We start from the raw sequence: 26,376 nt of genomic DNA, 5'->3' as shown, positions 1-26,376 counted from the left end.
ATGCAAGATTTGAGCATTGATATACCCCCATCAAATTAAGTTTACCATTCAAAAAGTCAGCAAACATTAACCGCATTCTTGATTGTACAAGAGAATTACACAGTGCATTCCACTAACATTGGCACCCCTGCTAAATAAGAGTATAATACGCTGCCAAAAAGTCTTTATTGTTTAAATTCATGCTTTTTCATTCTAAATATTAACAAATATCTAACATTTAAGTAAAATAATTGAAAGGAAAAAAAAAACTTATAAAACAAATACTTTCTTAAAAATATGTGCCACAGTAAATTGCACCCCTTCTTTTAATACTTTGTGCAGCCCCCCACTCAACCTGTGCCAAGATAACAGCACAGAATCTTCTCCTCTAATGCTTAATAAGGTCAACGAGCACATGGCAAGAGATCCTCTATAAAGAATCCTTTTAGATCCTTCGTATTCTGAGGCCTGCTTGTCAGCTCTCTTCATCAGCTCAACCCACAGGTTTTCAGTGGGGTTTAGGTCTCTTGTACATGTAAAAGGAGGGGAAGAGTGAAAATCCAAACTCCTTTCAACAAACCTAAATTCCTTTTAATCATTTTATGGTCTCATACAAATGGATATATACTTTTATTAAAGCACTTTAGGTACACATTTGTTTAATGTTTATGCAATATCAAGATGTAACTCATTGAAAAAATATACTTCAATAATAAGGTTTTTGGTTCATATTAAACTACTGCCTTACAGGTTTAAAATGTTTTATTTAAAAAAATAATAGTAAATGCAGCTTTGGTTAATGAATTAAGTACCCAGAATAAATGAGAAATCACAGAAAGCATCCCTGGCATCAGTCAACAGCAACACAGTATGTTAAACCTGGGCAGAATATGAGTCTTTGATCAAATGCCAACTCCACAAATGTCACCATACGGTGTTCACTTGAGTTCAGCCCTTAACATTACACAGATCTCTTGAGTTCAGCTGGCACCCCGGCAAGAAATCCTCGTATTATACAGTCGTCTACTCTGGAGTTCTTAGTGCTTATCCTGGATGGGATTGCAATGGCAACACATGGAGCTGGACATAGCAAGCCACCCTAACCTTAACAAATTTTAGCATCTTGGCAGTGGATTGTGCATAGTGCATTCCTTTTAAGAGGCAGCACAAACCATTTCAACTGGCTCCTGATATGGTTATTCACATTAAATGGGTTTAAAAGGAAGGGCAAGACACATCATTATTCAAAGATGCCTTTCATGGTACTCCCAAAAAAATCAAAGAGAATCTAATCCAGAAAAGGGGTGCCAAGGCCCACTCCTACAGCCATCCCTAGGAGTAAGAGTTGCACACAAGCACTTAGAAACTGGATGAAACATGCAGTCTAGTTGAGCAGTACTATAGAGTTGCAATCAGAAATATTCAGCTCCCCAAAGATTATAAGGATTTACCATTGTAAGTTTTTTTCCAAAGAGCTAGATTTTGCTTTTGAATACTTCTCTATCAGTTGAATTATACATACAATCAACAAAGAAAATGTATGATGTAGTATTTGTAACAGGATATTTTATTAATACAGACATGTCACAATTATTCAACCCCTATATAATATTGCTGTTTTTAAAACCTTCTGCTAGTTTATATGTCCTTAAGTGGAGCTAAAACATAATTAAGCCTTTGGGAATTCAATAATGATCCTTAATTGGCTTTAACTGTGATGCATATAAAAACCCACCCATGATGGTACTGAAGGCGAGCTGCACTCTGGGGTAAGACTAAGGAGATTTCACAAAAGCTGAGACAGCAAATTATTTCATTGCCCCTGAAGGTCATCAGGTATAAGAAGACCTCCCAAAAATTGAACATTCCAAGAGGCACCAGTGAGAGCTTTATAAAGACATTTAAAATTTATTGCACATCTACTAAACTACCTGGCCAAGAGAATTTCATCAAGAGACCTTAACAACTTAGTTAGAACAACTAAGAAAAACCCCTCTGTTACTGCAAAACACCTACAGGATGACCTGATGAAGGCCGGAACAAGTGCTTCAGTGGCAACTATAAGACAAGCACTGAATCAATAAGGACTTCATAGCCACAATCCAAGATGCACTCCACTCTTGACCACAAAGAACATCAAAGGTCAACTAGAACATGCTAGGAGAAATTTGGATAGGCCTGCAGATTTTTGGGAACTAGGTCAATGGACTGATGAAACGAAATTGAAACTATTTGGACACATGGGCAATGCAGTATATCTGGTGTGAGAAAGGCCAGGTTTATGAGCAAAAGAATGCCATCCCCACAGTCAGTGGGTCATTAATGATGTGGGGATGTTTCTTTGCTGCAGGAACTGGCAATCTTGACTGTATAACTGGCATCAAGGATTACCAGAAATACCTGGCCATTTTAAGAATGGCTTCTTTTCAGACACTGAATCGTGGTGATCACTGGACTTTCCGGCAAGACAATGATCCCAAGCACACCTCCAAGTTATTTTGAGAAATAGATCCTGGAATGTCCTGGAGTGGCCTTCACAGTCCGTAGACTTAAATCCCATTGAAATCCATTTGGTGGGAGTTAAAGAAGGCAGTTGCAGCACGGAAGCCATGAAACATCAATGAACTGGAGGCTCTTGCACGGAAGAATGGGCAAAGATTCCAACAGAGAGGTGTAAGAAACTTGTCAGCACTTACTGAAAACAGTTATTAAAAGTTTTAAAGGCTAAAGAATGATCCACAAAGTACTGAAGCTGGGGGTTGAATAAGAGTGCACATGCACATTTATGAAGAGAGTTATATTTTTCATCTGAACTCAAACTTAAGTCCATTTATGTTTTCAAAATAATTAACAATATGTCAATAAATATTTTTTGTTGTTTAATGAGGCTTTTTGCCATATATTTTCATTAACCTTGATTCATGTTACTATAATGTCTTTTGAGGTGAGGGGGTTGAATACAAACTTAGAACTAAAAAGATCTTAACATGAAATTAAAAGTAAATGAATACATTATTTCCACTGCAATGTAATATACAAATACGCCACAATGCCGATAAAATAATATTTGTAAATATTATTGATGTTCAAAAAAAATAAATGCAAGTAACATGGAAATAAACATTGACCCTAAACGCTTAGCATGTGTGGCAGGTGGCCGAGTGTGGTCATCAGCTGCCTGCCTATTTAAGGGGCCGCCTCCCTTCAATCAAGGCTGGAGTCGGGTGAGGAGGTGGACGAGGTCGGAGAGGAGAGGCCTGGAGTGTGAGAAGAGAGTGAGAAAGAGAAAGAGAGGTGGCTAAGTGAAGCCTGGACTTTGGGAGACTGTGGGGGCTTGTGTGTGGAAGGTGCACTTAAGACTCTGTATATAATATTAGTGTAAATAAACGTGTGGTGATGGCTGGAAATGTGTCTGCCTGTCTGTGTCCGGGACGCCTATTTCACACATGCTAATCTTTACAGTACAGTACTAATAAATATTGCCACCATGTGGCCAAAATTAGAAAAACAATTTAAAACAAGTCTGAACAAAAACGGCAACATTTAAAAAACATACTGAAAAATTAAAAAGTTTAGAAACAGTTTTTGAATATAAATTAACTTTCACCTGTTTTTTCCGGTGTTGACAAACATTGACACAACCCTCCACTAATATTTTACAACAGACCTATATTTAACATTATCAATATTTATGTATGTTGTACATATTTTCACTTACACCCATGCTAGGAGATTTAAATTTAAATAAATGTAAGCATTTAATAATAATAAAGCTACTTTAATTTACACATTTCTAAAAGCACTATTGTGAGGACAGCAATTAACCAGAGTTATTGCCAAGAAAGTTGCTATTATCCTCCAACCAAAATCATAAAAACACCATTCAGAGAATAATTCTGACGGAAACTAAAATTCACTTATTCATTTGCTGGAATCTGTCAAGTGTTTTCTAACTCTCATGATAATTGGGTTAATCCAGCCTTGAAAGAAATAGTTTGGAAGATGTCCATCCATGGGTTACAAGGTGAACAGGTATCTAAAACAGGCTTTGAGTAAAACTCGGGACTTATGTTTGCAATAATTTCATAAACAATGCTGAGCTAAAGTTGGTTAGTGATGCAATGTGAACACTGTAGTCTTTCACTGATGGCTTGTTATTGCCATCCATTTTCAGTTAAGGGCCATGGACAGTCAGTGTCTATACTGAGAGCACCAGATGCTAGGCAGGAGCCAGTCCTGGATTGAACATCCGTCACAGGGCACATTTAACACACTCCCAAACTCACTCATGTGGGACCGGTTTAGACACATCAAATCACCTAATATGTATGATTTTTCAACATGCTTTTTAGCAAAACCCACAAGTCAAATGTAGACACTCCACACAGACAATGTTTAAACTGATATTCAAGCTCAGAAATGACATAGTAGTCTACAACATAATACATTTCCAGGTTAAAGTCAGTCTAATGTCTGTCTTATGTTGGGTGAAATGCGTTATGAAAATACTGCTGAAGAAGTGCAATTAGGAAGAGTTTGTTGAAAGAATACTGCAAAGTGATATACTCTCCCAACTGCATTCATAGTATTCTCCCAAAGCAGAAAGAAAGGTGACACTAGCTCTCTGTCCCACAATTTTGTTATTCATGCAACATCTGCAGAAAAGATGACACCAGCTATTTGTGCAGCAATATGAATTTGAGCTTTGTAAGAAAGGCACGACATACAGCAATTCATGATTCACACATTTAGGAGAGGCGAGTCTAGTCTGTCCTTTGACAATATCTGCTTTACCTCTGTAGGAAGGGTGACAATGTAGGGTAGTGTCTCTGTAGGATGACACCACATTTCTAACACTGTATGTATGTGCAGCATATACTTATAATAAACCATATTTTATCAAGGGAGGTTTTTCCCCCATTCAAGCTGAAAATGTAATGTCAAGTTTACTTTTAAGTACTGTTTAAGTGTGAGCAGGCTAAAAGCTGCTCAAAAGTAAAACTGAGATTACAGACACAACAGCTATAGTTTAGCTACTGCTAGTTTTAAATGTTTCACAACTAGTTTGGTTTTGTCCAGAAATGAAATAAAGTCATTTGTTCTAGCAAAAATATTTTTTCAGATGTTAACTTCTGAACTTGACAAACGACTTTTATAACACAAAATCACAGCCTTTTTTTAAAATAAATCTAAATGAAAAACACACCAAGATAAAAAGCTAGCATCACAAATAAAAATTAAAATGCTAATAATCACAAACCTTATTACTTTAATTGAATGAATGAATCCATGTTCTTCCATTAGGCTAAATGTTAATGATATCCTAGAAGCATTTTAGTCTGAAAAGAGTGGAATTTGGTCATAAACTTTAGAGCAAGTGTCTGGTCACTAACCTTAATGTTGCTGCTTTTCTTTTTCTTCTTTCTTTCAGGCTGAGGCTCATTTTCATGTGATAAATCTTCAACAAGACGCTTCTTAGACTTTAATTTTTTTTCCATTACAACTTCAGTCTGTGAGGTAGGATTGTGCTTTTTACTCTTTGCCATGTCTGGAAATTCTTCACTGTAAAAAATAAACAAAAAAATGCATTTTCTATTGGGGAAAATATTTCAAATGTATTTATTTTTTATTTTTTTTCTTAGAACTGGGGTTGTTTGAGAAATGAAGCAAGGAATCTGCTCAAAGTTCAGCTCTTGTAATTCTCTTGTAATTGAACCTCTTACTTTCGTCTTTTGGGAGCTCTGTGTTTGAACAAAAGCAGTTTGCTGTTATATTGTGTGCTGATAAATTAATAAATTTATACGGTGGCATCTATGAAATTACACACTTGCTTTTTGGACTAATAGGACAGACTCACTGGAACTTTCCTTATGTTGTCAAATGTACGTTTAGCTAATTTTGGCTGGATTTCTAACTACAAGAAACATCATTCCAGTTTTAGAGCAATCAGAGGCAAAGCACGCAGCATGGAAATAGAAAATGTGTCACTGTAGAGCAGAAAAGGGCCTCAATGACAGAAACAGTGACACTTGCTCATTCCCTCTAAACCAGTGGTCTCAAACTCCAGTCCTGAAGGGCCCCAGTGGCTGCAGGTTTTCATTCTAACCCTTTTCCTAATTACTGACCTGTTTTTGCTGCTAATTAACTCCTTTTCCTTTCATTTTAATGAACTTGTTTTTTTAAGATTCATCGTTCTTCTGATTTGCTTCATTTCTTTCTTTAAATGGCACCCAAACAGAAGTGAAATGTGAAGTGAAGGAGCCAACAGAAGACCAACTAAGTCAGGGCCTCAAACACCAACCAATTTCACTCCAACTAGTTGCTTAATTAGGCACTGATTCTTGTTATTAATTAAAACCCATTCTTTAATTCCATGGCTTGTTGCTGCTTTCATTGTGAAAAGGCAGACATTTCCAAAATTATTGATTTTCTCTTTTCTAAAAGCACTGGTAAAATGTTTTGTGGACCTGAGCAGATTAACATTCATGAGACCTCCACCTTTCTTTATTTTCAGATATTGTATGATAGACACAGTTTGCTGGTTTAGGCTCATTTTATATCTCATTATTGTTTGGCAGCTAATTAAGGAAAAAGGAACAATTGAGGGGTCTGAGTCTTCAAAAACAAGTCCATTAAAATTAATTCAAAAGAACTTAATTAGACGAAAAAACAGGTAATTAATTAAGCAAAGGGTTAGAATGAAAACCTGCAGCCACTGCAGCCCTCCATGACCGGAGTTTGAGTCCACTGCTCTAAACCAGGGGTAGGCAACGTCGGTCCTGGAGTGCCACAGTATGTGCAGGTTTTTGTTCCAACCCAGTTCCTTAACGAGAACTCAATTATTGCTGATGAAGCACATATTGCTTAAGTGACATTTTAATGCTTCGTTTTAGTGGTCTCGCTTGTTAAGGTTCTCCAACCTTAATTGCTTATTTCAATCTTAAACTGCTGCATTCAGTGTTTTAATTGCTCCTTATTAGCAATAAGATGTAAAACAGGGGTAGGCAATGTCGGTCCTGGTGAGCCGCAGTGGCTACAGGTTTTCATTCAACCCAATTGCTTAATTAGAAACCAATCATTGCCAATCTCAGACCTTATTTAATTTTATGGCTTGTTAGTCTGTGCAATGTAAGGCTTTTATATCGTAGATTTTTTTCCTTTCCAAGGATATCATCCAAATGATTTGAAGCCTAAAACAGATCATTTTCAGTCTGTCACATTTTTCTATTAAGTGTTTTATTAAATCAAACTGTGCATGATGAGCACACACAGATGTAATTGGAAAAAAGCTAGCTGGAGAACTGCTGGCTGCTTTGTCTTTTACATCTTATTGCTAATAAGGAGCAATTAAAACACTGAATGCAGCAGTTTAAGATTGAAATAAGCAATTAAGGTTGGAGAACCTTAACAAGCGAGACCACTAAAATGAAGCATTAAAATGTCACTTAAGCAATATGTGCTTCATCAGCAATAATTGAGTTCTCGTTAAGGAACTGGGTTGGAACAAAAACCTGCACATACTGTGGCACTCCAGGACCGACGTTGCCTACCCCTGCTCTAAACAATATTGATGAGTAAACTATGAACAAAACTATCCCAAACCTGAAAGTTAGGTGCTGTGTTTTAACTTTTTCCAGAATCAAAACTTAGATACACTTATGACTGAAATAAGGGCAGAAAATTGGAGGAAGCTCATAAAAACAAAACATTAAATTGTTGATGAAATTTAAAGATGAATTAAAAAAATTCAAACAAGCTAGACAAACCCTCTTGCAATACACTAATTGTAAGAAAATGCATTTCAAATTACCAGATCACAATATAATCTTTCTGTTATACAGTACTACATTACATTCAAAACATGCATAAAGTGAAATTCTCAAACCCTCTTAACTGATTTTCAAGGCACAATTTTGAAAAATGGATAAATGTTAAAAGTGAGAAACAAAACACATACTTTATACTGAGAGCTAATAAGTAAAGTGATAGTCATACCAGCAATCTCAGCTAATAAGGGAAGGATGTGTCACATAATCGGCACTTGACTGTATCAATTGTGATTGTTGCTTGCTTATGTAAAACAAATGAAAATTAAGAAAACCCTAGCAAAACTGTTACCTTTTTTTGGTTCAGTCAATAAATAAATAAATAAATAGGAAGCATGAGAACATGTCCTAGAACTGTGCCTTGATCTGTTAAAGGAATATATAGATATAGATATATAGATAGATAGATAGAGGTGCATCTCAATAAATTAGAATATCATCGAAAAGTTAATTTATTTCAGTAATTCAATTTAAAAAGTGAAACTCCTATATTATATACATTCATTATGCACAAAGTGAGATATTTCAAGCATTAATTTCTTTCCATTTTGCTGATTATGGCCAACAGGTAATGAAAACTCAAAATTTAGTATCTCAGAAAATTAGAAAATTACATAAGACCAATTAAAAAAAATAGATTTTTAATACAGAAATGTTGGCCTACTGAAAAGTCTGTCCATGTACGCACTCAGTAGTCAGTTTGGGCTCATTCTGCATGAATTACTGCCATGGAGATGATCAGCCTGTGGCACTGCTGAGGTGTTATGGAAGCCCAGGATGCTTTGATCGTGGCCTTCAGCTTGTCTGCATAGTTGGCTCTGGTGTCTCATCTTTCTCTTGACAATTCTCTATGGGGATTAGGTCAGACAAGTTTGCTGGCCAATCAAGCACAGTGACACCACAGTCATTAAACCAAGTAATTGGTACTTTTGGCGGTGTGGGCAGGTGCCAAGTCCTGTTGGAAAATTAAATCAGCATCTCCATAAAGCTTGTCAGAAGAGAAAAGCATGAAGTGCTCTAAAATGTCCTGGTAGACAGCTGTGCGGACTTTGGACTTGATAAAACACAGCGGACCAACACCAGCAGATGACATGGCTCCCCAAATCATCACTGACTGTAGAAACTTCACACCGGAACCTCAAGCAACTTGGATTCTGTGCCTCTCCACTCTTCCTCCAGACTCTGGGACCTTGATTTCCAAATGAAATGCAAAATTTACTTTCATCTGAAAAGAGGACTCTGGACCACTGAGCAACAGTCCAGTCCATTTCTCCTTAGCCCAGGTAAGATGCTTCTGACGTTGTCTCTGGTTCAGGAGTGGCTTGACACCAGGAATGCTGTGACAGTTGTAGCCCACATCCTTGATGCACATTTCTGTGTCTGGTGGCTCTTGAGGCACTGACTCCAGCTGCAGTCCACTCCTTGGAAATCTCCCCCAAATTCTTGAATGGGCTGTGCTTCACAATCCTCTCAAGGCTGCGGTTATCCCTGTTGCTTGTGCACCTTTTTTCTGCCACATTTTTTCCTTCCCCTCAACTTTCCATTAATATGTTTGGATACAGCACTCTGTGAGCAGCCAGCGTCTTTAGCAGTGACCTTTTGTGGCTTCCCCTCCTTGTGGAGAGAGGGTGTCAATGACTGTCTTCTGGAAAACTGTCAAGTCAGCGGTCTTCCCCATGATTGTGTGGCCTACTGAAGCAGACTGAGAGACCATTTCAAGGCTTTTGGGTTAATTAGTGGAGTGGAGTGGGACACCAGGAGTCTACAATATTGAACTTTTTCACAATATTCTAATATTCTGAGATACTGAATTTTGAGTTTTCATTATCTATAAGCCATAATCAGAAAAATGAAAAGAAATAAACACTTGAAATATATCAGTCTGTGTGTAATGAATCTATATGTGTTTCACTTACTGAATTGAACTGCTGAAGTAAATTAACTTTTCAATGATATTCTAATTTATTGAGATGCACCTCTATATATTATATAAAATATACAAAGCACCTAATGCAAAGGCCTCTGTCTGTCGGCCGGTCTGCCCACATGAAACAACTCACACCCAACCCAAGCAATGGACCAATTTTGCTGAGCTGTGGCACACTTACTCTTCAAAGAAATTTGTCAAGAAAGTTCCATTTTCATTCAGATACCTCAAACAGATCGCACTGCACAAAGTTTTTGAAATTTCATAATTTACCACTGAAAAGCATTGGTGAATCTGCAAACTCACTCGTCCATCTTAAAAAACAGAGAAACATTCTGTGCGAAATTCAACTATGAATTTGTCTACTGTTTCAGTTTTACCTTGACAGCAGAACCCTGAACTTGTATGGTTTGTAGATTTTCCTCTTTTACTCGTCCTACAGCTGCTTGGATGCCCAATGCAAGCGAGTCAAACACCACGCACGGGCACAAATAGGTGACACAGCAGCGCCCTCTTCCTGCTGCTTTAGGTAAGTTAAAGTGTACAAAAAAAAATCACTTCTCTGGAAATAAATGGAGGGGTAAAGCAATTATGTAAGCATATACTGTATAAGACTGAACTGATTGGACAATATTAACTGTCAATGTTATCAACCTCTGCGGTGGGTTGGCACCCTGCCCAGGATTGGTTCCTGCCTTGTGCCCTGTGTTGGCTGGGATTGGCTCCAGCAGACCCCCGTGACCCTGTGTTCGGATTCAGCGGGTTGGTAAATGGATGGATGGATGGATGTTATCAACCTGCAATGAAATGGTGTTTGAACATATTAATAACACCGGAAAGGTACAGCTGCTCTAACTGATAAACACAGGAGGGGTTCAAAAATGAACAGAGGCAACAAGAGGTAGTGGGCTTCAGCCCCTTTGTATGAAAGCCAATGAGCCACCACAAGCTTCTTTGTGCTCCGTTTTTTACTCCATTGTACAGTGCTGATAAAAAAAAAACATGTATTTAATGTTGTCTGCATTCTATTATCTCTATTACTTTTGAATATGACTACAGTGATCCCCTGCTATATCGCAGCCCCGCTACATCGCAGATTTATTATTATTATTACTAGGGGGCTTCGCTCGCTGTTTCCGTGAGAGGCATTAGCTCTCTGGAAATGTGTTCTTTTATATTGTGGCGTTTTAATTAACCTGAATTATAAATTATTATAAATTAATAAGGTATTATCCCACCCAGCATGCAATGGCGGTTACAAGCTTGCACGACAAGTTAGGATAATTCTAGCTCTTTATTGACGGTTTTACGCAGCATTACAAACAGGAAGCTTATGGCAGACATGTCAAGCCTGTGGGTAGCCTGACCTATGCAGCCTGCCATCTATCATTGCCACGCTGAAAGGATTTTAGCCTGACAGAAGACAATCTTCTGCCCGGCCTCGGACGGAAGACATACTCTTCTGCCCGGAAGCTTCAAAGTGTTGGCCGTAGGTGTCCATCCTTATATTCAGTTGCTCCATGTGCAGCCCCTCTTGGCTCCGATCCAAACAAGGACAAGAAGGATTCCAGTCAAACCTTCAAAAAATACAGGAATAGCACAATGCCCATATACAGTTCCCATTCTCCCAACAAGGAAAGGTTTCTGTGCTGACAGAAGACAGAAATATACACTAGTCTGTCTTTAGGCTGACTATTCAATTCTCCAGTTGTCTGTGGCTATCTAGGCCTGTGCTTGGCTCGGCAATTCTAAATGCTGCTGCTGTGTCCCTGTGTACCTATACTTGGTCTGCCTGTATGAATGAATCCATAACAGTGGGCACAGAGAACATTGACATTAAACTTAAATAAAAAACACATAGTATAACACTCTCCCACCCCAGGGTTTGGTTTACCAGATAAACAATTTAAAGAGATTTTGTTATTTTCATGGGAATTGTTACATATGCATTACTTTCATTTTTACTTTAAAACTTTTATAAAAACAATATTTGTCCTTTATTTCCTGCCTCAGGAGTGGTTAAATCTCTTTCTTGCAGGACTTATAACGCTGCTCGCATTGTGAAGGGGGGGTCTGAACGCACGCTAAAGAGATGCGATCGGTTCAGCTGCTGTCTTTCTGCTGCTGCTGGCCAGCTGTGTGTTCTGCTTGTCGCTCTGCGTGTCGATCATTTAAAAGCATGTACAGCAGCTGTCCTTTTGCCACTTCGCGTCTCTGCCACTCGCGTTCTGAAGGGGTGGGGGGGGGGGGGGGGTGAGGGATGAACGCACGCTAAGGAGAAGTGCTCGGATCATGGCTTGCTGCTGCTGGCGAGCTGCGTGTTCTGCTTGTCGTTGTTTTAAGAGCTGGGAGCACATGAAGTGTGTCTGCCAAAAGCATTCCAACAACTGCTAGGTTAGACATCCGTGAACTTGCTTTAAATTGTTTGTAAGTAGGGTGTGACGTGCAAAACTCTCCGTCTCACGGGTTTTGCTTCCTAAGCTTGGAATGTCTAGTCTCGCGTGTTGTCAAAGTGTCTCTCCGAGATGATAACATCTCGATCACTTCTCTAAACCTCCCCCCCAGAAGCGTGCTACACTCCTGCCACTTCATGTCTCTCCCGCTCACGTTGTGAGGGGGGGAATTGAACACACGCTAAGGAGAAGCGGACAGATCAGCTACTGGCTTTGTGTTGCTTCTGCCAAGATGCCTGTTCTACTTGTCGCTCTGCGCGTCGATCATAATAAGTTTACATGTGTTAAAATGTGTAGGAGGGGTATTTTAAGGCTTGAACTATAAAAAAAATATATTTATATGGTCTTTCTATATCATGAATTTTCACCTATCGCTGATGGGTCTGGAATGTAACTTCTGCGATAGGCGGGGGATCACTATACTTGTTACAAAACTATTTCATAAAAGAAATGTAATAACTGACTCTTGGATGAAGAAAATAAAAATATTAAATGTTCAAACTTTCAAAGTCGTTGAACACACCTGAATATTAGGCCATGCCTACATTGTCTTACTTTTTATATTCATTACCCACGCAGTGGTCACAAACAAAAATTTTTAATCTCATGTTTTCATGGGAAAAGAACAAATTAAACTTTCTAATGAAATGGGACCCAATGGCAGCCAACGCTGGACAATATCAAACAATACAAAACATCCATGAGAAAAAAAATCACGTTATTTGTATTACATAATCCATGCATCAAATCATCATATTATATGCTCAGAATGTGCAAAATATGTGTATCTCTCTATTATAAAAAAAAAAAAACGAGACTTTTAGGGATACGAGACGTGAGCTTTTGAAGAGAGACACTTTCACATCCCACGAGACGGTCAAGTCACGTCATACTTACAACCTTTGGAAGCAAGTCCCGTGAGACACATGCACAGCAGGTTAGAGATAATGTAGAAGTAGGAAAATTCGAAAGTCTCAAAGAAAATGAGAGTAAAGATCACATTAGCGCAAACAAACTGAATATTACTCAGTGAAATAACAAAACAGCGAAAAAAGATTGAATAGTGTTTGAGAATGTCTGGGGGAGAAGAGAGACAAAGCAGTGAGACAAAAGTTCAGCTGCTGTCCAGGCTTTTAAATGTTTGAAGCTCCGCACAAAATGCAGATCATACGGCATGGCAGCAGCAGCAGCTGATTGAGCAAAGAAGAGGTAAAAAAAAAAACAACTGTTACTTGTTTCCCATTGTATCACAGTTTAAGAGGGGGTTTCGGAGGAGCGACTGCGTCTCTTTGGGGTGCATTCAAGCCCCCTCTTCACAACGGTGCATAGCGCATGGGGGTGGGTATGTGGGTTTGGCGAGTGAAGCCCCCTAGTTTTTTAAATAAATAACAATGGAAAATGAAAGTACACCACAGAAAGGAGGCAGGAAGAATCTTCACAACCTGTCATACTTCTGAGCTGAAGACCTGCCCTCATTCATTGATTAAGAGTCCTGTTTTCAATGCCATAGTGTGAAATATTAGCGTTAATATGAAGATGACTCCCCTTTGCAGCTACAGCAGCCTCCACTCTTCTGGGAAGGCTTTCCACAAGATTTTGGAGTGGGAATTTGTGTCCATTCAGCCAAAACAGAATTTGTGAGCTCAGGTACCTGGCTGGCAATCAGTGTTCCAATTGATCCCAAAGGTGCTCAGAAAGGTTGAAGTCAGGGCTCTGTGTAGGCCATGCCATTCCATTCCCCCTTGTCTTTATGGACCTGATTTTGTGCACAGGGGCAGAGTCATGCTGGAACACAAAAGGTCCCTCAATAAACTGAAGTGCACGGTCACCTAAAATGTCTTTGTATGTTGTAACATTAGCAGTACCCTTAACTGGAACCATGGGGCTGAGCCCAAACCCCGTATAGCAGCCCCAGCCCATGATCTCTCCTTAACAGAGGGCTTTTACAGGTTATGTGCATCAGCACTTAGTGGCCCTGCTCTTTCAGTCTGCAAGGTCTTCCACTTCATGGCTGGGCTGTTGTTGCTCATTGGCGCTTCCACTTAATAGTAACCGCACTGACAACCGACTTTGGGCAGATCTAGCAGTGCAGACGTTTCACGTTCATACAGTAACAATGGTGGCATGTTACGACAGTACCGCTTTTAAAGTCAATGAGCTCCCCGGTACAACCCATTCTACTGCCAACGTCAGCATGGCTATGTGCTCGAGTTTACGCATCTGTTAACAATGAGTGCAGCTGAAACACCTGAACTCAGTCATTTGGAGGGTACCCACATACTTCTGGCCATAGTGTAGCATGACATGGTATTCAGTATTGTGGTAACATTTACACTTACCTACATTACCAGAAATAAAGTTTAGTGCTTCACTTACAAAGCTTTACCAGCGATCAAATACATAAATGCATAGCACAAGATACAATTTGAAAAGTGCAACCTTTCACTCGTTCACCTGAACAGCCCCCTAAAATAAAGTTTCTCCGACAAACTAATTTTGCACTCTGAAAGCTTCGTTTCTTTTATGGCGTAAGGTTTTATGTTTGACATCACACGTTCGGGAAAGCTTTTGCTCTGAATCTGGAAAGCTCCAACTTGTCAGCACAAACAGCACAAGTCGAGTCCGCAACTATAACACAAACGATGCATTTTGCCGGTTATAATTATTTAGCTACATAACGCGCGCTTTTTATGCGTACAAAATAGTTATTTTTGTTGAGGACAACTCATAAAATGTGTCAAACTTACCGATACTAGTATAAACACAGCACACGTTCGTCCAACCTCTTCCAAAAGACACGTGTTTGTACGCACACATACGCGAAATACGCCCCGCCTCTCTCCCGCTACCGCGTTTCACAACCTAGACGTTTATTGGTCAAATGACAGCCTTGGCTGGTGATGTCACCACCGACGCTTTAAATGGCCCATGGGATTTGTATCAGATTCATCCACGGCGAACACCCTTAGTGTGACGTTTGAGTCACAAATTGCATCGCGTGCTCTTACAACTTATTTTTGACCCAGACGGCGTTCCGTATCGATGGATCTGCAGTGACGTCATAAAGATGCGCCGCATTGTCACGCCGCTACATTGAAGAAACTGAGAGACTGTAAGTATATGATCCCGAGAAACGAAGAAGGGTGTTAGTTGAAATTCTTCATTTTAAGTTTTATTTTACGTTACTTAAAGAGAAAATTATAGCGCGTACGTTTTTATTGTATCGCCTTATCTTAAAAATATAGTGTAGTGCTGCTGATTGAAATGAAATGTTTCAAAACTAGTCTCTGTTTTCTTTTTGTTTGGATTACTAGGTAATTTGAATGTAAAGCTTTAGCTGCGTTAACGTAATCTGCTGGATTTCAGGAATGGGCAAGAATCGGTGCCATCGAATAATGGATTTAATTATCGAGCACTCCGTGTGGTGTTAGACTGAGTAGATAACAATTGCTGTAAGGGGTGAAGTAATGGCCGGGCATGGACAGAATGAACACTGCTTTATGGACGCCTGTCACCGTCAGTATTCTCGTTTATAATCCTTTGCGAATTCGAGCGTGAAAATATGCGTAAACCAAAACAACAGTATAATCTGATCTATAAATCCTGGCCCACGCGTATTTGTACGTAATCTACCCTGTATAAATCGCAATCATCTTGTAAATGTGTGTACGTGCACGCGCCTCGAACCCTGCCTAGTTTCTTCTCGAAACAACCATATATAAACTATGCTAATCCACTTTATACATCTGTAATCATGATGCTACAGACCTTCACTGTCTGGTAGAGCAACCTTCCTGCTGACACTTCGAGACCCTCCCGCCTACATGAGCGGCATTCTAGAGTCTCACCTCTACGCTGAAGAATGATGTAAGGTGCCAGCGCTTGTGCTGGTAGCCACATAACCTGGCACATATAGTCACATAAGTGCTGTTACAGTGAATAACACAAGCCATATGAAACACTGAGGGTTCAGGTAGTTACTTTACCAACAAGCCAGCCACCACGAACAGAACCATCAAAGCTGTACTGCCACCAAATAAATGACCTGTGTGTTAATGTAATGTCGCTGCTCACAGTTAACAAAAGCAGCTTCATTCTTGCCATGTGCATTTATAGTAATATGTTAGCAGAACCAGACATGGCTGTAAATTGACTTTTTATGTTGGCAAAAACATGTTATGATCTATGTATGTACATCCACACCATACGTAAGCCTAACATAGTGCCTTGTCAGTTGGTTAGTGACTTCCAGCACGGTGACCATGACGGAGTGAAGACCGGCTGAGATATTTCTGACCTGTCAGCCAGTCCCCTGAGAACTGACAACAGGTGGCCAATATAAACTGACAAAAAAAATTCTTAAGTGCAAATACATGACATTGTCCCTCTGAAAAGGGAACTAAAGTAGAATCTACAGTATATGTCATATTTATCACTTTTGAGGCAGTGTGGTGCAGGTGTTAAGGCTTTGGACCCACCAACCCTGAGGTTGTAGGTTCAAATCCTGTCATTGACATTGTGTGACCCTGAGCAAGTCACTTCATCCGCCTGTGCTCCAATTGGAAAAGAAATGTAACCAATTGTATCTCAAACATTGTAAGTCGCTTTGGACAAAGGCATCGGCCAAATAAATAAATGTAAATTTGCTGGTCGTGGCAATGCACATTTTAATAACGACTCAGTGATCTGAATTATCGTGCATCCGAGTTGTCATTTAGCTGGCTTGGCTGCATTTTCCTTCTTGATCACATGTGTTGTCATTTCTCAGTTTCTCTGAAATGTCATGTATGCATGGATCAGAATTGCCGTAAATATTCACATATTCTCCTGTCAAGTTTTCTTTTTAAAATAATCCAAACTTTTGTGTGGAAAGTTATGAACACACAGTTTGAGCCTGTCTTTGTGCCTACATGAGCTTTACAAATCTGACCCCAGGCATGTATGCTCCTCCTCAGGTGTGGTATAGTTGGTAGACACGTGTTTTTCTTGATAATGGGTACCATAATCAGCAGGTAAGCAGTCATCTTGAGCATAGAAGTATAAGAAGCAACAGGCGAGCCATCCTCTCAGTATAGAGATGTGATGGTGGGTAGACAGTATGTCATCCCAGTATGCAGGCGTCATAACAAGTCGACCCTCTGGTTTTTCAAGTGTAAGGGCAGGGTGATGTGCAGACATGTTATGGTCCATGTATATTGTCTGCATACCTCATGCATGAGTAGGCATGTGTGACACAAAACATAGCGCGTGTGGTGGTGAGCAGGCTTTCTTCATTCGGAGACCCACATCACATTCGGAAGTAGGGATGAAAAAAAAAAGACAGAGATGAGGAGACACGCACATCCATCAAAGAAAGAATTATGATGGTAACCTGAATGCTCACCTAACTACACAAGAGTCACTGTAGGTAGGTAGGTAGGTGTGTAAGTTTGAGCAGACTGGGCACTCTGTAGCACTCGGAGCCGTGAGTAGGAGCGTAAACTGTACGTGCAAAGAGGCAGTTTGAGAGTTTCGTCAATAACACACATCTTGCATATTAAACTAGGCTGTATCAGCATGTCATTCCAAACAAAAAGTTAAGGTGGGACCTTAAATATTTGAGAGCAGCATTTACACATCTGTTTGAATTCTTAGAATGTCTCATCCTGCAGTGACAACCTAATTCACTTTTTCCCCCCAGGAGCTGATGGAGGCGATATTGGTGTGCGTGGACATCCCTGTCTACATTCTGTGATGGAAAAGGTAATGTTGAAAGATTAATGACCACTGACAGCCATACATTGTCCCTTTTAAACATTTCCATCAATCCTGTAAATGATTTATGTCCATCAAATCAAATTTTATTTACCACAATAGTGACACTATTCAGTGAAATGCTTGGTTTAGTCCTGCGGTGGGTTGGCACCCTGCCCGGGGTTGGTTCCTGCCTTGTGCCCTGTGTTGGCTGGGATTGGCTCCAGCGGACCCCCGTGACCCTGTGTTCGGATTCAGCGGGTTGGAAAATGGATGGATGGATGCTTGGTTTAATTTGGTGAAGACAATTTCAGTTGCTTCCATATCTCTCCATTATAATAAAAAAAATCTTAGGAAGACAGATGAGACGTGACTTTTCTCAGAGAGACACTTTCAGGTCCCTTGAGACGAGACTTTGTGCCAAGAGATTAAAGCACGCCCGGGGCCAGAAATAAAAGACAAAGAGTAGATGACAAAGTAGAACGTCGTAAAGAAGTTCAAAAACATTGCTGCGATACACATGTAGAGCAGGTTAGAGATAATGAAAGTACTAAAATTCGGAAGTCTCCAAAAAACTGATAGTAAAGATCACATTAGCGCAAACAAGCGGAAATTATTACTCGGTGAAATAACAGAACAGTGAAAAGAGATTGAATATATTGCTCAGATTTAAAGTTTAAGATGGAGACTTGTAGATCATTTAATTTGTGTTGCCATCAGGGAAAAGTAGTGTTTCTTCCCAATGAAGAGGCGTATCTGTGAGAATTAAAAGATTTGTTCTTTGGTGAAAGTGAAATCCCATGAGAGAACATTTCAAGCCCTGTGAGACAAGACTTTATACAAAGAGATTTGGAAAAGTCCTGCCTACATCTAAAACATTTACAACCACGCACACGGTTCAATCATTTCTCTTTTGTGTGAATGCTATTGTCAGACACAGTTCATGTAGAGAGAAAGAAACGATATTCACTCACGGGCAGTTATACGTTGCGTTGTCACATTGTAAGTCCAAACACAGAATCAAAATTCAATGCGATATTGTTGAAAAGGTAAACGCGAAAAGAGATCGAATATGTGGACATAGGCGATATGACAGAAGTATGCAGAAGATGTCTGGGGGAGAAGAGAGACAAGGCAGTAAGACAAAAGGACAGCTGCTGTACAGGGTTTTAAATGTTCAAAGTGCCACATGAGATGCAGATCACGCAGCAGCATCATCATCATCATCATTTAAAGGCCTTGATTTTCGAATGGAGCTGGTCCAGCCTATCCGCTCATAGAAGTTTGTTCTCTCCAAAGTTTCCTGGTTGTACTCGCCAGCATTCTTGGGTCAGAATGATTCATCATTAGAGTGTTGGTCACAGGGTGTGTCATTCCTGTTGCTGACTTAACACATTGACTGTTCGGCCATTTATTACCAGGACGCTGCAGTATCGGTCTGTGCATGTATGATAAACAATGAACTCTATCAGAATTTTAAAGATATGTATTAGGAAGCAACACTTTTATTATGAACAGTAACCTTGTTAAAAATATACAGAAACACTTACTTTATTTTGACCAGCAGCACGACCAAAAGTCTGCACTTGAATGAGAGTCCTAAAAGCATGGCACCACACAGAATGCAGGCTTAGATGCATGTGTGCCGTAAATATGACGAGTTTCTTTCCGCTCTCCACTATTGTTGCACACAACACATTTGGTTGTTGGTGTCGGTTTGCGCTTAATGGCCAGCGTGATGACATAACTAAGGACTGCCTGTTTATAGAACTATTTTCAGCAAGCTGTTGTGTCCACTATGGCTATTTATTAAATGGCAGCACTATAGTAGATAACTGAGACGTGACGGCAAGCTGGCTGTGTCCATAGTGGCTTTATAGTGAGGTATGAGTTATATCGTACGTCGCGCCTTGACAGGCTCATTGAGACACAACTTAACTCGTATGGTGCAATCAGAGTGTTAATGAACATTAACCAGGGTGACGTAACTTACCCCCCAAGGTGGTCATGTTGGCAGATTCAGTCAGCATTTCTAGACATTGTGCTGTCCCGGCTTAATCGCTGACCTTTGGATTGCTTTAGTGTACACCAGCAATACAGACTTAAGAACACAATGCAACACCTGCCTGTACATTAGGGGGCCTTATATGTCACTATGCGCTGACTTGTACAGAGGGTGTGTGTTTTGTGCAGTTCCGGTCACTATTACACAAAAGGCAGGACAACTGTAGAGATGTGAGCAATTAAATGCATCCCTGGACCACAGATTGTATCGTACAGAAAGGACTACACGGGGACCATAAGAAGGGTCTTCAGAATTCTCAAAGGCAGGCGCAATGTTAATTCTTCAGAATTTAACTAAATTGTGAATCATTGTACTTAACAAACTGAGGGAAAATGTTTCTTTTAATAGGCTCCATCTGGGATGAGCTTGACGGGTGTATCCAGCATTTAGAGACTGGCCTACTAAAGCCTCATCAAGGTGAGTGTGTCACTTAGAGCCTGTTCTGGAGTGATCAAAAGATAGCGTGACTCTGGAAAATGGTGCTGTATGAATGTTTTGTTATGCCCCTTATCATTTACTGTCACCTTTGGGTCATATTGTGACTCAATGCACAAGGACAAACTTATAAGGTCCATTTGTGAGATGTCTGAAGTTAGGACTTCTCAGGCTGTGGTTTTCTTCTGGATGATAGTAACTTGTCATTTTTTATTGTCTTTCTTTAAAATTGTACTTCATTGGCCAAAAAAACATCACTTCATAGTTAATAACTTGGTTTGTTTCTGACATGCAGTATGCATAATAACATTAAATGTGCAGTTTATTCATGTATTGCTTTAACAGTTTGAAAAGATCACTTACAGTTGTGCTAACAGTTTAATGGCCATCACTTTGTGAGATCGCTCGGACCTCCGCTCCCCTTGTACACATTATTGTTCTCTTGATCACCATTCAGCAGGGACCCGCTAGATGGATTCATGCCTGTCACCCGTTGTAGCATTCATGTGATGTGGGAAATATGAGCATCCCATTTAAAAATGGTATTTACCCATGAGGCAATTCAGTGATATGTATGATGAGTTGTGACATAATGCAGACCTATCACTTCATCTCATTATATAATTAAAATAAAAATAATCAGAAATGGCAGTCAAGGGTCATGCTGTATAATAATAAAATAGCACATTTTATATATTTATAGCACCTTTCCCATGCTTGAAGCTCTTCACAAATAATTCAATGGGTACAAAAGGAATAAATGCACAGACAAAGGTCAAACTAGTAACACTGGATACAATTTCATAAACTTAAAACCAAATAATAGATTAATATATGAAACGCCAAAACCTGCAGCCACTGCGGCCCTCCTGGACTGTAATTGAGGAGCCCAGCTGTGGACATCTCCAAGTCACAAATTAAATACTTTGGGTTACATTCATGATTTGCGCAGCTCCAGAGAACCTCCTTCCTCTTTAGAAGATCTCCAGGGATCACCATCGTAAAAGAGCTCATGAACAAAAGCAAAGCACCAAACCAGGCAAATGCTGACCCCCTTGTATTGGTGACACGGAAAAAGAGAGAAACATGAAAGCTGGCTGAAGTCACTTTGTGTGTGTACAGTAATCCCTCCTCCATCGCGGGGGTTGCGTTCCAGAGCCACCCGCGAAATAAGAAAATCCGCGAAGTAGAAACCATATGTTTATATGGTTATTTTTATATTGTCATGCTTGGGTCACAGATTTGCGCAGAAACACAGGAGGTTGTAGAGAGACAGGAACGTTATTCAAACACTGCAAACAAACATTTGTCTCTTTTTCAAAAGTTTAAACTGTGCTCCATGACAAGACAGAGATGACAGTTCCGTCTCACAATTAAAAGAATGCAAACATATCTTCCTCTTCAAAGGAGTGCGCGTCAGGAGCAGAGTCTGTCAGAAAGACAGAGGAAAGCAAACAAATCAATAGGGCTGTTTGCTTTTAAGTATGCGAAGCACCACGGCACAAAGCTGTTGAAGGCGGCAGCTCACACCCCCTCCGTCAGGAGCAGACAAAGAGAGAGAGAGAGAGACAGATAAAAAAAATCAATACGTGACCTTCGTGCTTTTAAGTATGCGAAGCACCGTGCTGCATGTCGCTTCATGAAGCAGCTGCACAGAAGGTAGCCAACGTGAAGATAATCTTTCAGCATTTTTAGACGAGCGTCCGTATCGTCTAGGTGTGTGAACAGCCCCCCTGCTCAATCCCCCTACGTCAGGATCAGAGAAAGTCAGTGCAAGAGAGACAGAAAAGTAAGTCAGGTAGCTTCTCAGCCATCTGCCAATAGTGTCCCTTGTATGAAATCAACTGGGCAAACCAACTGAGGAAGCATGTACCAGAAATTAAAAGACCCATTGTCCGCAGAAATCCGCGAACCAGCAAAAAATCCGCGATATATATTTAAATATGCTTACATATAAAATCCGCGATGGAGTGAAGCCGCGAAAGGCGAAGCGCGATATAGTGAGGGATTACTGTAATATGTTACTGGTTCATCTGCAGATGTACTTCACGTAGGCAAGTCTAGGTCTTTTGGTTTATCTCCTTTCTTTGTTCCAGGTAACTCTGCATTGAAATGGAAGCAAACAGACCTTCCACGTTCACTTTCAATTTTGAGATTCCTGCTGAAGATGAGGACACACCGAAAAAGGAAATTAATGCTAATTTTCCGGAGGATATAAAGACTGAGAAGAGCTCAGGAGCTGCAGATGCGGCCGCTGGAGATCAGAACAAAGGAAGTGAGATTGAATCGCAGCCCTCAAAGAAGAAAAAGAAAAAGAAGAAAGAAAAGCCAAAGCAGCAAGATGGCAGCAGGGTGGAGAGTGTGCAGACACAAGCGTCTGATGAGCAGACGGTACAGCTGGTGAGTTGCGTCTCTCTGACAACTGAAAGACATTTCCTTTGGTAGCCATATGTTGTGTGGAAGGTATAAAAAAATATAACGAAGGATAGAAGTGAACCTTCTATGTTGAGGTGTTTAGTAGCATCACCCACCTTGTAATGAAGATGAGGGTTTAGGTTCCTAGGCCACAGGATGTGCATTCAGCATTGCCAGTTTAATTGGTTATTTATTTTTTAACTCTGCAGATTAACTGATCACCATTAGGCTGTGGTTTTGAATCCAAGGAGAGATGGACCTGTGCAAGAGCATCTTCAACCTCTTTGAATATTGTGTCATGTTTAATTTTGACTCCTGTGATACGTGTTTAGATATCAAGAAGCCAATTCCATCATGCTGACCTCTAGGTTGTGCTTTACAGAGCTCTGAGCAGCAGCTGAGTCGAGAGTTAGACTGGTGCATTGAACAACTGGAACTTGGACTGAAAACTCAGAAATCCACGGCAAAGCAAGGTGAGTAGAAAAGAAAAAAGACACGACAACAAGAGTGACTGGACTATTATAGTGTCGTACAGAGGAGATAATGCACCAACTCCTTTTGGTAACAGTGGAGGAAGCTACACGAGCGCTAAAGACCCTTCATAGCAATAAGGCTCCACTGGTGAAGAAGAGGCAGGTCATGAGGAACATGCTGGGAGACTACAGGAAGAAGATGGAAGACGAAAGACAAAAGCAACTGAGGATTATGCAGGCAGGTAAATATTTGAGCTTTCTCAGATCCTGGCACACGTCTCGCCCACTAGTACTCTCTGAAGAATTTTTTATTTATACACAAGTGTGTCCTGTTGTCTTGTTTTAGCTACCAAGTCTGCCCAAATAACTGCTGTCAGCAAACAGAAAAAAAGTCAGGTGTTGTGCACAATGGCACAGAGGAAGATACCGACGAGCACCAACAAGTCATTAGTGCCAGAAGCTCAGAATCCAGGCACCCAGACGTTTGTCTTCACTCCAGTTCAAGAGGAGTTTCGGTTTAACTTCTTTTAACTAGAGTTAGGATTGCATTGTGAACTAATGGATCCTTTTACCCTGGGACAGTTTTTATGATCATCTGTTGTATATTTTCTTTGGCGGATGTGTGTCACTGTTTGATCACATTAAACAATAAAAATGTGTGTTTTGGTTAAAAAAAGTCTTCAGGAAAGGCGCTTTAACTTGTAGGGTTCTTTTTATAGTGGTAAACAAGTTAATGCTGGAACTGCCTAAATTGTTAGCCTTCACTTACATGTACACCCCACGTAGCTAAATGTTACATTCACTCGTCACTCACGTTTCAAACACCAATACCTTAGCAGGTCTCGGACAGACGGCGCAATCCTTCAGCTCCCTTATCGTTACCCCTGAAAGGGCTGCACAAGCCAAACCTGAGCTCTTTCTTGACCTGTTTTTGTAAAGAGTCAATCCAAATGATGTGATGATTATGTCTTAAATAAATTTATTGTTTACAAAAATTACAAATTCCTCTGGCAGTCTTGTGTGGTCCTCATGCTGGAGTCCAGGGACCTGAGTGAGTGCTGTTGCCCGTGCTACAGCAGGATTCAAAAAGGCAGCACAGCAGCTTATTGGCCTATAAGAAAGAGAACATTCATTTAAACACGTGTGAGCGGTCAGTGTCACTAAACCCTCCGGCGTCATGAGAAGATGTTTAGCTTGCTGTCAGACTGTACAGTTTACAATACAGTTTATTTTTGTATAGCCCAAAATCACACAGGAAGTGCCGCAATGGGCTTTAACAGGCCCTGCCTCTTGACAGCCCCCCAGCCTTGACTCTTTAAGAAGACAAGGAAAAACTCCCAAAAAAACATAGTAGGGAAAAATGGAAGAAACCTTGGGAAAGGCAGTTCAAAGAGAGACCCCTTTCCAGGTAGGTTGGGCGTGCAGTGGGTGTCAAAAGAAGGTAGACTGTAGAAGGTGTACTACCACAGCTAAACATTTTGCTAAGGTTGCATTTCTGCAAAGAACTACAAACAGACCTGACACTGAAGGCTTGTAATGTTGCACCTCAGCTGCAAAATGACAGCAAGATGGTCGGGTGAGATTCAAAGCCTGTCATCTGAATGAGCGCGGAGAGTCAGACAAGGTAGTGAAAATTTTAAGGAATACTGATCTCTTCCTACTGCTTCTGTAATTTTTTTTGTATTAATAAATTCTTAATGGTTAGACACCGGGTGGCACAGTGGGTAGCGCTGCTGCCTCACAGTTGAGAGACCTGGGGACCTGGGTTCACTTCCCGGGTCCTCCCTGCGTGGAGTTTGCATGTTCTCCCCGTGTCTGCGTGGGTTTCCTCCGGGCGCTCCGGTTTCCTCCCACAGTCCAAAGACATGCAGGTTAGGTGCATTGGCGATCCTAAATTGTCCCTAGTGTGTGCTTGGTGTGTGTGTGTGCCCTGCCTGTGGTTTTTTTTCTGCCTTGTGCCCTGTGTTGGCTGGGATTGGCTCCAGCAGACCCCCCGTGACCCTGTAGTTAGGATATAGCGGGTTGGATAATGGATGGTTAGGCACCGAGGTCAGCCAGCAACTACAAAGTAAAATAATGCAAAATAGGGTCAGATGCATATTTCTTAAGATAATATATATAAAAAAAAAGTTTTAAGGGTGAAGCTTATTCCAACCATTATCACAAATTGAAGAAAAGTTCATTCAGAGCGGTCACTCCAGTACTTGGGCCATATGCAGTGGCAAAAAAGTGTGAACCCCTTTGGAAAAAAACTGCATACATGTATCAGTTTGTCTTAAAATATTGTCTTCACTCAATCTATTTTTGTAATTAATAATGTACAGATGATTGTATATTGCTCATGGACATGCTGAATATATCATCCAGACATTCACAGGTTGTAGGTTGGCTGATGACTTTAGCAAAAGCTGACTGGAGTCCAGAATTAGCCGAGGTTAACCAATGAGATGAGGTTGGAGGTATGGCTTAGAGATACATAGCTGGTTAGAGTTTGCAATTCATAAGATGCATCTGCTTAGTTCTGGGCGGTATACCGGTTCATACTGAAAACCGTTTTTTTATTTTTGTTATGATATGGATTTTCCTAAACAACGTTCAGAACGTGGCACAGTTGGAAACTGTGATTATCAAATGTGAGCTCAGCCCCCCATTGTTAATCGATCAAAAACATCACAGCTTGTCCCCAATGGCGAACCGAGAAGAATTGTCAGTGTGGGGACCCACCACCATCATAAACAATAGCAACGCAAGAAACAATTTTTCTTTTCTTCTCACGTCCCTTCACGGCCTCCATAGAAACTCACCTGGGTTTCATTTTGAGGAAACAGCAGCGACTGCCTGATTCGCTCCAGCTCTGGCTTCTCCCAGCAAATACTGAAAAATAAGATTTCACACTAAAAGCACCTGTGGCGTGTTTTTAATAAAGAGTCCCAGACTCTAAAACGAGCTTTACCTGTCAAGTATGGAGTCAAAACAGGTCACTGCATTCTCTCTCTGCAATGCCAGTATGAGACAAGGGCTTTTGGAAAGCATGGCAGTCTGGTGGGCACAAAGACATTCATTCAGAAGA

The 26,376-nt window shown here is 40.4% G+C and overlaps 3 protein-coding genes across 6 annotated transcripts in view; 1 reads left to right on the top strand and 2 right to left on the bottom strand.

Moving 5' to 3' along the window:
• Positions 1 to 15,021, bottom strand: part of LOC114661128 (uncharacterized protein C7orf50 homolog) — a 283,803-nt gene extending 268,782 nt beyond the window's left edge. For both annotated transcript variants that reach the window (XM_051933680.1, XM_051933681.1), the window contains exons 1-2: positions 14,933 to 15,021; positions 5,373 to 5,541 (exon numbers count right to left, since the gene is read on the bottom strand). In XM_051933680.1, coding sequence (XP_051789640.1) covers positions 5,373 to 5,525 — 153 coding nt within the window. In that variant the 5' untranslated portion in view covers positions 5,526 to 5,541; positions 14,933 to 15,021. The remainder of the gene's footprint in view (positions 1 to 5,372; positions 5,542 to 14,932) is intronic.
• A 157-nt stretch (positions 15,022 to 15,178) lies between these two features.
• Positions 15,179 to 23,982, top strand: c11h8orf33 (chromosome 11 C8orf33 homolog). Its single transcript, XM_028814269.2, has 7 exons — positions 15,179 to 15,297; positions 17,866 to 17,927; positions 20,332 to 20,400; positions 22,515 to 22,818; positions 23,216 to 23,306; positions 23,402 to 23,548; positions 23,653 to 23,982. Exons 4-7 carry the CDS (start codon positions 22,531 to 22,533, stop codon positions 23,835 to 23,837), a joined length of 711 nt encoding a protein of 236 aa, XP_028670102.1. The 5' UTR covers positions 15,179 to 15,297; positions 17,866 to 17,927; positions 20,332 to 20,400; positions 22,515 to 22,530; the 3' UTR covers positions 23,838 to 23,982.
• A 275-nt stretch (positions 23,983 to 24,257) lies between these two features.
• LOC114661122 (dynein axonemal assembly factor 8) overlaps positions 24,258 to 26,376 on the bottom strand; it is a 55,774-nt gene continuing 53,655 nt past the window's right edge. For all 3 annotated transcript variants that reach the window (XM_028814264.2, XM_028814265.2, XM_028814267.2), the window contains exons 30-32: positions 26,260 to 26,345; positions 26,111 to 26,180; positions 24,258 to 24,417 (exon numbers count right to left, since the gene is read on the bottom strand). In XM_028814264.2, the coding sequence (XP_028670097.2) occupies positions 24,334 to 24,417; positions 26,111 to 26,180; positions 26,260 to 26,345 (240 nt within the window). In that variant the 3' untranslated portion in view covers positions 24,258 to 24,333. The remainder of the gene's footprint in view (positions 24,418 to 26,110; positions 26,181 to 26,259; positions 26,346 to 26,376) is intronic.

The sequence above is a fragment of the Erpetoichthys calabaricus genome, chromosome 11 (assembly GCF_900747795.2).
Source record: "Erpetoichthys calabaricus chromosome 11, fErpCal1.3, whole genome shotgun sequence".
NCBI classification, from domain to species: domain Eukaryota; kingdom Metazoa; phylum Chordata; class Cladistia; order Polypteriformes; family Polypteridae; genus Erpetoichthys; species Erpetoichthys calabaricus.
Note: the sequence above shows the minus strand (reverse complement) of the source record. Positions and strands in the feature narration are given on the sequence as shown.